At 40.9% G+C, this 12,203-nt stretch overlaps 1 protein-coding gene across 1 annotated transcript in view; it reads left to right on the top strand.

Moving 5' to 3' along the window:
* Nucleotides 1-12,203, top strand: part of uba6 (ubiquitin like modifier activating enzyme 6) — a 147,187-nt gene that overhangs the window by 131,839 nt on the left and 3,145 nt on the right. The window contains exons 28-32 of the mRNA XM_078570336.1: nt 494-617; nt 1,527-1,720; nt 4,326-4,453; nt 9,474-9,561; nt 11,828-11,922. Coding sequence (XP_078426462.1) covers nt 494-617; nt 1,527-1,720; nt 4,326-4,453; nt 9,474-9,561; nt 11,828-11,922 — 629 coding nt within the window. The remainder of the gene's footprint in view (nt 1-493; nt 618-1,526; nt 1,721-4,325; nt 4,454-9,473; nt 9,562-11,827; nt 11,923-12,203) is intronic.

Genomic DNA, 12,203 nt, shown 5'->3' with positions numbered 1-12,203 from the left:
CATTGAAGTGCCAGCCTAGATTATGTCCTCAAGTCCCTAGAGTGAGGCTTGAACCCACAACAATCTGATGCAGAGTTGAGATTGCTACAACTGAGCAAAGGCTGACACCAACTCATTTTTTGACCCTGGCCTACGGAGATCTGAGTCCATTTTCTTGCCCAATAAAGTATGCTTGAAAATTAGTTCATGCAATTTCATTTTGGAAAGTGAGGAGTGATATCAATGATAAAATATAGTAAAACTCAGCTTATGTCTGTATCTAAATGAATTATCTTCTTTTGATGATTGCTGATTTTAGAGTTAAAAATACACAAGTCACTCCCATGTATGTAGAGGACATGAAACCAATTGTGATTATGTCAGAGGATTTTCCAATAAATAGAAATTTTGGCCTCTAAGAGGAAAAAAATTTAGTTCAAACTTTTTAAACAAAGCTGTATTTGTTTGCAATGCTGTTTTGTTTGTAGCATGAAAGCTCTGCCTTTTTTTATAGCAAATAGAAACTGATGAAAACGTAAAGAAATCTGACCAGGCAAAACTCGCAGTAAGCAGCGAAGAGGAACGAGTGGCTATTGACCTATTGAACAAAGCTAGAAGAACTGGAATGGCAACCAAAAGTGAGTGCCGTGAAATGTGCATATGTTCCTGTTCACTGTTTGAGGCTTTTGATCTGCTTTATTTGAAGTGACGCCACAGGCTGAATGACAGATGCACTTGGGCAGAATCTAATCATTTCATTATCCTAAAGTCTTCAATCATGTCTCCTTAAAGTCTACACTTTTTTCCAAAATTAAAAGCCCCATTTGAGTGGCCCTGCTCTGAGCCTTTCCAGGGTCTCAATATCTCCACCACATGAGATGATCAAAACTGAACAAAGACAGAGTCTGGATAGCAGTGATATTATGCTTTTAATTGTATCATTATTATTTTAGAGCTAACCTCAGGCTTTCCCCCTCAATTTGGCCATGAATGTTGATTGGTCTCTGCAATCTACCAGGGAAATGATAGACCAGTCAGGACAAACCCCATTGGTTCTGCTTTGAAGCTGAGGTAAATACAGGACAATCAGGAGAGGCCAGGGTAGTGGGATTACTTTGTGTTACTATAGCAAAGAGACAGCACAGACTTGTCAGGTGAGTAGTCTCCTCCTATGTTGAAAGCATCTATAGTTCTCTGATCCTGATCACTGCCCATTAGGCCCCTAATGCCATTTGTAAAGTGTGGGAATCACACAAGAACAGGCAGGCTCGGCTGTGATGATATCCCTCCCGCCACCCACACACCCACCTTTGCCAAGTAGTCATCGAACATTCAGTATAGGTTTACACAATACAAAATGGCCACTGGATGAGGTACTGGAAAACTACTGCCCAGACCCTGGAACAAGTAATTCCCTTTGGAAGGAGACAAAATTCATTGGGAGAGGAGTAAGAAAACTGAGGAAAGCTCTCAAATCAATGTACGCATCTTACAAATGCAAAATGGATCCGAATAACTACAATTTTTTTTTTTTCATTGCACCGTAGCTCGCCTTCACATGGTGCCAATCTCCTTTGAAAAAGACAATGACAGCAACGGGCACATTGACTTCATAACAGCTGCTTCCAACATAAGAGCAAAGATGTACAGCATCAATACGGCAGACAGGTTAAAGACGAAAAGGATTGCTGGACGGATCATTCCTGCCATAGCAACCGCAACTGCAGCAGTATCAGGGCTGGTAGGAATGCCTTAATGCTTCTGGTTTGGGTTCTCGATTAGTGCTGCAGAAGTGTAACAATAACAGTATGAGACTAGCAGCCCAAAGGTCAGAAGTTCAAATCTTACCAAAATTGAATTCAGTAAACCTGGTAAAATGGGCCCTATAAAAGCTGCTGGGCTAACGTGAAAAAATAACTGGCTCATTGATCTCCAGGTAAGGTTGCTGCAGTCCCTACTCAGAATAACCTCTGTGGCTTTCCAGTCCTCCTTTAAATAGTTGGCTCTTTTATATCCTCAACCAAACCAAGAATAAGCAGTAAATACTGCCTTGCCATCATTAATAACATCCTAAGAGCAAAAATAAAGTACTCGTGTTTGAATAGAATTTGAGATAAATTCCGAGCCAATGTGATGTTTGACCATATATTGGAGAGTAAAAGAATGAATTATAAAGTAGGACTGTCATCTCTGTACATTGATACAAACCACCGCATTCTTCTACGGATCAATTCCAAATGACCAGCAATTGCAGTGAATGATACGCTGTCCAGCCTCTGGGGTATCAGACGCTGCTAGGGCTCTGGGATCTCAGGCGCTGCCGGGGCTGTGGGGGTCCAAGGTCCGTCTCTATTGGTGGCTGCCAGCTGCCATTGTGATTTCAGGCCACAAATTTTCATTATGGTTTCCCAGTCGCTGACCCCTCTCCTAGTTATCCATGTAGGTCTGGCATTCAGTGTAAAGAACATATTTTTTTATTTTACTTGGACTGTGGCTTTAACCCATAACTATATTAAGGGATCCAGGAGCTACTCAAAACCTTTTGCTGGAGAAGTACCTAACTTTCCCTTCAGAGAATTCGGTGAAAGTTAAAGTATTACTAAACGAGATAAGTGGAGAGTAAATCCCGGTTCCATTGTACAAAGTGCAATTGGATTGTGACTTGTTGTGTGGATCAGTGCTAATAGGAGTGGTTAAGAAATTACCCATGGATGGAGTGGATCTACTCCTGGGGAATGATTTGGCAGGAGTGAAGGTTATAGCTTCGCCCATTATCACAAAGTCCAAAAGAGGCTAAAGAGACAGAGCAGTTACAAGAACAGATTCCTGGCATTTTTCCATTGGTGACCAGAGCAATGGCTAAACAAAGTCCATCACCAGAGGTCAACGTAATACCACGAGCAGACGTTAGAGTAGCCGACACTTTATTTAAGGATGAGGATAATTCAAAGGACGTGTTTGGCATGTCTTCCTTAATTGAGGCTCAGAAAGCAGATCCAGGGTTAAGCAAGTTAGCACAGTCAGCTCACACTGAAATTGAGGGTGATGAAGTTCTAGAGTGCTATTACCTTAAAAACTGAGTTCTGATGAGGAAGTGGAGACACCCTCACAGACCTGTGGATGAGGAATGGACAGTTGTTCATCAGTTGGTGGTACCGCCCAAATATCGTAAGGAGATATTGCAAGTAGTACACGAGATTCTCATGGCAGGACATGTAAGAATACAGAAAACCAAAGCATCGATAAACAGGAATTTTACCTGACTAAGACTTCATAAAAATGTAGTGCAGTTTTGTAGAACTTGTCATACATGTCAGGTAGTAGGTAAACCTCAACATGTAATCAAACTAGCACCTTTAATACCCATACTGGTATTTGAAGAACCATTTAGTTGGGTGTTAGTAGATTGTGTAGGGCCATTACCCAAAACAAAAACAGGAGCATGTAAAGTAGTATGAGAGCAGGCTAATGGAAAAGAGTTAGAGAAACAAGTCAAGTTAGAATCCAGCACACGTGATCCAGGTTGGACAGAATGGTGCTGGAAAGAAGACTGGTTTAAGAGGGAACTGCCTAGTGACGGCGTTTTGATTGGCTCCTGACCAAGTAGCCAGGCTGTGTGTGAGGATAGTGGTTTTCCTAGCCTGAAAAGAGGAAAGACCTGAGACCTCTCTATCCTGTGTTTTGTAAGACTCCAGTAATCCTGCCAAAGTAGCTAACTGTCTAACCCTCTCATTGCTGTATCCTACCTCCTTTGCAAACCCCCAGTCAGGAGGAAAAAGGGAAAAATCACCAGTAGAGACATTTAAAAGCAAGTTTCAACCTGAGAACCACAGACTGCAAGTGCTGGGAGACCATCTCGCGTCAGCCACAACAACCTGCAAGGAATTTGGAGAAAGCAATCAAAGTCAACCCATCTAATCCTGAACCCCGGATTTGTGCTATTGAACTGTTTTATCTCACCCTTATAACACATACAAGACATGGATTTTGTGTGTGTGTTTGTGTATAGGGGTTAAGAAGGGGTAGAGTTTAAGTTATAGAGTAACAAACAGTTATTTACCTTGTTTTTCCCTCTAAGCTACCCCAAGAAGAAAAACTTGCACCAAATCTCAAAAGATCCCCCTCTCAAGATTATTGATGCCAGTTTTTCCGTTCAGGCCTATAGCAAATGGTATAACTCAAATTGATTTAATTTGGAACTCTCTAAGCCTTTGGAAGCAAGAGGCTTTCATCAGTCTCTGCTAGATTAGAAGCTATTTCTCAAAATAAAAGTAATGTTTTAACTCAATCCTAGCATGCTGATAGCATGTTCTCATTCATTCTCAAGATTTGTCTTTTCTCTCTAGGTTGCTGTAGAGTTAATTAAGATCGTTGAAGGCCATCCCTTTGAAGCATACAGAAATTGTTTCTTTAACCTGGCTATTCCTGTTGTAGTATTTACTGAACCAGCTCCAGTTAAGAAAACACAAATAAGGTAAAGGAAACTAATGCCTGATGTAAACAAAATCATTACGTTGAGAATTTATCTTTTAATACAGTAAGTCCCAGCTTAACATTGACTCACTTTAACATTGTTTCACTTTAATATCATTAATAAAGTAGTGTCAATATATTCATTTAACGCTGCCAGTTTTGCTTTAACGCTGTTTGCGAAAGACTTCCTCTCCTGTGGCCTGTCTGCTCACATGACCTTTCCCGCAGTACTTCTGCTCATGCCCTCAGTCCCTCTTCTCCTCGCTCCCAGCCTTGCCTCCTGACATTGCTTCCTTCCAACCTTGCCATGCACCTCCACCCAAACCCCCACTCCCATCCTCTGTTCTTACCTCAGTCCCCAGGATTTGTTTTCAGGTGCTCCACTTCTGGCTACTGACTTCCATTCTGAACTTATGTTGAACAGCTCCATCTAGTGGCAGAAGTCAGTCAGTACAGGTAGTTCTGGGATTTCAGTTGCTACCAGCACAGATCAACTTCTGCTACTAGATGGAGTTTGGTCGATCTAAAAGTTCTGTAGGTGAGTGCTGTTACATGTATGGTATGGTATTTCAACCAGCGCATTGTTTTTTCTGGGTGAGAAATGTCCGAAGGAATCTAATATTGATTTCTAATGGAATCTATGATTCACTTAAAGTTGCAATTTTCAGGAAAGCATCCACAACCACAGGACTCCCTGTATGCCATACAAAATGCTAAAATATCAATCTTTTTACTGTCTTCAAAAATGTTTTTATTTTAATATTCATTGGCAGAGAAACTCCATCTGCTAAATGATCGATGGACTAAAAGTTAGTCCTTAAGAGATTTGTGTTTTGTTTGGTGATTTGTGCAATACAGGCTAAATCTGAATAAATGCTAGCTGGAAATATAAAGATGGATAGTAAGTGAGTTTCTATAAATATTTAAATGAGAAAAGAACTAACAACCTGAACAGTAGTCCTAAAGAAAATGAGCCTGTGGAATTTAATAATGGAAAGTAAGGAGATGGCAGGTGAATTGAACAGGTATTTTGCATTGGTTTTCACGATAGAGGAAATGGGGAGCATCCCAGAAGTAACTGTGAATCAGGAAATGGAAGGGAGGGAGGAACACAGGAAAATTACAGCCACCAGAGAAGTGGCATTGAGAAAATTGTTGTGGCAGTCTGATAAATCCTCGGGTCCTGATGGACTTCACCCAAGGGCCGCGAAAGAAGTGGTTAGTGAAATAGTTGGTGTTGGTTTTAATTTTCTACAATTCCCTAGATTCGGGGAAGGTTCCATTAGATTGGAAAATTACAAATGTAACTCCTTTATTCAAAAAGGGAGGAAAACAGGAAGCTACAGGCCAGTTATCGTAACACCTGTCATGGGGAAAATGTTAGAAGCTATTATTAAAGATGTTATAGCAAGGCACTTAGAAAAGTTTAAGGCAATCAGGCAGAGTCAGCATGGTTTTGTGAAAGGGAAATCATGTTTAACCAATTTATTGGATTTCTTTGAAGGAGTCACATATGCTATGAATAAAGGGGATGTACTGCACTTAGATTTCCAGAAGATATTTGATAAGGTGCCACGCCAAGGGTTATTGTGGAAAATAAAAGCTCATGGTGTAGGGAGGTAACATACTGGCATGGGTAGAAGATTGGCTAGCTAACAGGAAGCAGAGGGTAGCCATAAATGAGTCTTTTTCTGCTTGGCAGGATGTAACGAGTGATGTGCCACAGGGATCAGTGCTGGGACCTCAACTTTTTACAATTTATATAAATGACTTGGATGAAGGGACAGATGGTATGGTTGCTAAATTTGCTGACGACACAAAGATAGGTAGGAGAGTAAGTTGTGAAGAGGATTTAAGGGCATAGATAGGATAAGTGAGTGGGCAAAGATCTGTCAAATGGAGTAGAATGTTGGCAAATGTGAAATTGTCCATTTTGGCAGGAAGAATAAAAAAGTACATTATCTAAATGGTGAGAGATTCAGATGGATCTGGGTGTCCTCATGCATGAAATCACAAAAAGCTAATATGCAAGTATAGCAGGTAATTAGGAAAGCTAATGGAATGTTATTGTTTATTGCTAGGGTGATTGAATACAAAAGTAGGGAGGTTATGCTTCAGTTGTGCAGGGCACTGGTGAGACCACATCTGGATTTTTGTGTACAGTACTGGCCTCCTTATTTAAGGAAAGATGTAAATGCGTTAATAAACCTTCTCTGAACTGCTTCTAAGCTAATACCAGGAATGGGCGGGTTGTCTTATGAGGAAAGGTTGGACAGGTTAGTCTTGTATCCGCTGGAGTTTAAACAAGTACGAGGTGACTTGATCGAAACCTTTAATATCCCGAGAGGTCTTGACAGGATGGATGTGGAGAGGGTGTTTCCTCTTGTGGGAGAATCTAGAATTAAGGGTCATTGTTTAAAAATAAGAAGCCGCTCATTTAAGACAGGTGAGAGATTTTTTTCTCTGAGGGTCATGAGTCTTTGGAGCTCTCTTCCTGAAAAGGCAGTGGAAGCCAGGGTCTTTTGATATTTTTAAGGCAGAGTTAGATAGATTCTTAACCTTTCAGCCCCTTGTTAATTATCGGGCGTAGGTGGGATCAGCCACGATCTTATTGAATGGCGGAGCAGGTTCAAGGGGCCATGTGGCCTACTCCTTCTTGTTTGTATAGTAAATATCAGGTGAGTGTTACCATAAGCTCAGTAAAACACCTTTGTCTACTTTATGGCTGATTAATTCCAGCTAGACATTTGGGAATGTACTCTGATGACTTGCTGCTTTCAATCAAGCTCAGAGTCCTAGGCCAAAGTTAATAATCATCATCAATAAAATTAACAGCAATTATTTGCATTTGTATAGTGCCTTTAACGCATTAAAAACATCCCAAGGGGCAAGAAGTTGATATGACTACATGAAGTACAGGATGGCCCTATCTGCATGTGATATTCAGCTATATCTGGTCAGCTGCATTAAATCCATGCTCATCAGCTGGAGCAAAAATGCTATCAGCTTCTGAAAGAATAAGCCCACATCCTAGGCTAATGCATTTGCTGCAAGAGTAAGTTTTGGAACTTTAGTTGTATGAAGGATAGGTATATACTGGGGGTGATGCCTGGTGTGCTTTTCTCTTAGCTGGTTTAAGTCTTTTGATCTATGGGTGCAGTATCAACCCCCAAATAATTTTAAGCTATTGAGCATGTCTGTATTTCATATCATGAGACACTCATGGATAGTTACGATTGTCAAGTCAGAGATTAAAATTTAACTTCAAGGTGCAAATTGGGTGGTAGTGAATTCACCCCTCATTTTACACCCTGCCTAATTTTGCTTTCTGTTGATTTTGTCTACTGTGTGTTATACCTACCATTAGTCCTTCGCCATCAGTACCATGATACGGCTGAAATAGTCTAAGAATGGCCACTTTAAAATGATCGCAAACATGGAGAATTATTTTCTACACTTAGTATATCTTTATATTAAAAGAACACTGCAGAATTCACCAAGGCTCCTTAGACAGCACCTTCCAAACCCACGATCACTACCATCTAGAAGGACAAGGGGAGTAGATAGATGGGAACACCACCACCTGGATGTTCCCCTCCAAGTCATTCACCATCCTGACTTGGAAATATATCACCGTTCCTTCACTGTCGCTGGGTCAAAATCCTGGAACTCCCTCCCTAACAGCACTGTGGTTGTACCTACACCACATGGACTACAGCGGTTAAAGAAGGCAACTTACCATCACCTTCTCGAGCGATGGGCAATAAGTGCTGGCCCAGCCAGCGAAGCCCACATCCCGTGAATGAATTTTTAAAAAGATACTGAAATTTAGATCCTGGCAGTGATCTATATAATTGCTTTTAAATATTTTTTAAAACCTGTTATCCTTTCCCTGTGTAATTGATTCTAAATTTTTTTTTAAATGTTCAAGAAAGGGGAGACATTTTGGCCCATGTTACTCAGCTTATGGTGCCCATTAAAATTAAAATGTTATGGACAAATGATCATTTCTAAAATACAATTGGTCAAGCTGACGCATCCTCTTCAGTTTTCCCCTTTAAGTGTACTTAAACTAAGGCCCACAACAGCTTACATTTCTGTAACATCCATCTCAGCCCTTTACAGGGTAGAGGAGCAAAAATGCTTAGTGGATTATAAGCAGTGAAAAGATAAGGGAGAAATTTGCAAGTTGACAAGAGCTTGGTTAAAGATTTGGGGAGGTATTTGACAGTAGAGAGGGAGCTAGCGAAAGAAAGATGATGGGGAAAGCACAGGATGTAGTAGCACTGACTGAATGCTATAAATAGAGCAGAAAGAGACAGGAATAAGGGGTATCAAGCATTGGAGGGAAGAGTGTGTGCACGCAGGTAGATGTAGTTTGTTGTGCTGCTTAAAAAAAACTGAACTAGATCAAAATGTCAGTAGAAGAAGCTGCACCTTCTTACAGGGGCTGTGCAGTTCACACACTTCCAATATGACACTGAACCAAACTGACCTTGGAGCAGAGAAGACTGAGGGGCGACCTGATCGAGGTGTACAAGATTATGAGGGGCATGGACAGGGTGAATAGGGAGCAGCTGTTCCCCTTAGTTGAAGGATCAGTCACAAGGGGGCATAAGTTCAAGGTGAGGGGCAGGAGGTTTAGGGGGGATGTGAAGAAAAACCTTTTTACCCAGAGGGCGGTGACGGTCTGGAATGTACTGCCTGGGAGGGTGGTGGAGGCGGGTTGCCTCACATCCTTTTAAAAAGTACCTGGATGAGCATTTGGCACGTCATAACATTCAAGGCTATGGGCCAAGTGCTAGTAAATGGGATTAGGTAGCTAGATCAGGTGTTTCTCACGTGTCGGTGCAGACTCGATGGGCCAAAGGGCCACTTCTGCACTGTGTGATTCTGTGACATGCTCCCACCATCTCAGCATACCAACATTGCAAAACTTATTGCTGTAAGCAAATGAACATTTCCAAATACAGCTGGTTTAATAATACTGTCCTAAAACCTAACTTTTTCTTTTGGAATAGGAATGAGATATCATTTACAATCTGGGATAGATGGACCATATATGGAAGAGAGGATTTCACGCTGTTAAATTTCATAAATGCTGTAAAAGTAAGGAACAACGTTATTCAAATTGTTTGTAATTTCCCATTTGATGGCGTTGAATTTCCAAATTATCATGTCTCAAGCAGAGTTTAAAGGCACATTTATACCATTACTTGTGAAATGTAAAGCACTTTTTACTTCAGAGAAATGCAGAAGTTACAGTGTGGCTCCACTGTCTGTATCTAATCTACCTTCAGTATGCACTTGTAAGAGGCCCTTTTGGGAGGTGTGCCCCAGTCCACTTGGACTTGACACCACTCACATCTGCTATCTTTGTCATGGCAGTTGCCAAGCACAGTGTTGATGCCTGTGAAATGTTCTCTGCAGTTATGCACATTACAACTAGATAGTTTACAAGGTATTCACTTGGAAGAGTAGAATGTATAGCATAGCATTTGGCCCACCATGCCTGTGCCAGCTCTTTGAAGCAGCTATCCAATTAGCCCCATTCCCCTGCTCTTCTCCCATTGCCCAGCTAGAATTTTCTTTTCAAGCATATATCCATTCCCTTTTGAAAGCTACTATTGAATCTGCTTCCATCATTTCAGGCAGTGCAATCCAGATCATCATAACCCTCTATACATGAAAAGAAATTCTCCTCACTTGTGGTTCTTCTATATTTTAAATCAGTGTTCTTTGTGACAGACTCTCCTGCCAATGGAAACAATTTCACTTTGTTTACTATATCAAAACAGCTCATAATATTTTGAACATTTTTTATCTACCCTAATGGGAACAATCCCAACCTTTCTAGTTTTTCCACATAACTGAAGTCCCTCATTCCTGATACCAGTGATCATAAAGGTTTACCATAACTTGGTCTTGTGTCGAAAACATAGGTTACAAAGATTGTTAAAACATTGTGGAAAACCTTGATTTGGATGAGTGTTGGAACCTGGAGAGGTAGACCCATCATTCAGGGCCAGAACTCTTCCTAGTTGGCTCCAGAACACCCTGCAAGCCAGTTTGCCAGGATGTAGGAGGCCCTACATCTGAAGAAGAGTCATGTGCACTCAAAACATTAACTCTGTTTCTCTCTGCACAGATGCTGCCAGACCTGCTGAGTTTTTCCAGCATTTTCTGTTTTCATGTAGGAGGCCCAGCTGGTCAAGCAGCAGATGCTTACCAACACTGCTTGCTGTTAGCTGGTTAAACTCCAGCAGTAGCCTGTATTCACTTGTGACTTCTTGAGCTTTGACTCTGCCAACCAGTGCCTAAGTTTTCAGGACATGTTTCCCTGTGGTAAAAGTGTGCACTTCATATTGGACAAACAAAAGTCTTACAACTCCGAACTGCAGTGTTTTTGTTGTTTTGCTTGATTTGGAGAATCTTAAATATGGTGATGGGTTTCATCACTGTTATCATGATAGTTCTGTTGTTCCAATGTAATGGGGTATCAAAACTATGCACAGTACTCCAGCTGTAGCCCAATGAACATTTTATGTGATTCGTTACCATCATCACTTTGCTATTGTATTCGATGTTCATGCAGAAACCACAATCTTATTTGTCCATTTTATGCTGCTTTGCACTGCAATCGGCCTTTTAAAATCTCACGTTCTCTACTCCATCAAGAACTTCTTCATTCAGGTTAATACTTCACTTCTCCTTTCTACAGCCTCCCACGTTTTTTGTCACAATTGTCCATTTTTTCCCAGAGTTTTGGGGTTCTGGTCAATTAACCCCTTCACTTCTAAGTTCCAAATGATCCAATTTGACCCGTATTCTAATAGGCTGTGAGCACTTCTAACTTTTTCCATTTCTTATGAAAAGTCACAGATCTGAAACGTTAACCCTGTTTTTCGCTCCATAGATGCTGCCTGACCTGCTGAATATTTCCAACATTTTCTGCTTTTATTCCAGATTTCCAGCAGCTACAGTATTTTACTTTTGAATGAAGTCAATCATCTGATTTTAGGTTTTGGTTGAGGGATAAATATTGACCGAAACATTAGGGAGGACTGCCCTGTTCCCCTTCAAAGAGCACCTTGGGATCTTTTATGCCCATCTTAAACTGAGGCCCCATCTGCTCTCATTAAACATCTCTCACTCAGTAATGCACTTAGGTGTCAGCCTAAATTATGTCCTCAAGTCTCTGAAGTTGGACTTGAGTCCACATACTTCTGACTCGAAGACAAGAGTGCTGTTACTGAGCCACAGGTAACACTTAATCAAATCAAATTTTTGTAGAATGCTGGGAGCAAAGGGTTTAATTGATTACTGATCTCAGACTTGCTTACAGTGTAATGGAGACTACTTCCTTTCACTGCAGGAAAGATACAGCATTGAGCCAACTATGGTGGTTCACGGAGTGAAGATGTTGTATGTACCAGTCATGCCAGGACACGTGAAGCGACTAAAACTAACGTAAGTAAATCACAAATAGCAAGGTGGAGTTGACTAGTAAAAGAAATAATATGGTAATTGTTGAATATGTACCGCAATTATATTAGACACTAGGCTTCCGTGGGCTGAAGCCAGCTGTCATGTCCATGACCTGGGTTGTAATCCAGACAGAGTGATGAGGTGAAATCTTCCCACATTTTCTTTCCTTGTGGGCTATGTATGAAACTATCCAGGATAGTTTCGCACACAACACAAATTAGCCCCCAAATCAGCATAAATTAACAATCTCACTTAGAAATGGT

The sequence above is a fragment of the Cetorhinus maximus genome, chromosome 2 (genome assembly GCF_964194155.1).
Source record: "Cetorhinus maximus chromosome 2, sCetMax3.hap1.1, whole genome shotgun sequence".
In the NCBI taxonomy this organism is placed as follows: Eukaryota; Metazoa; Chordata; class Chondrichthyes; order Lamniformes; family Cetorhinidae; genus Cetorhinus; species Cetorhinus maximus.
The sequence above is the reverse complement of the archived record's forward strand: the minus strand, read 5'-3'. Positions and strand labels throughout refer to the sequence as shown.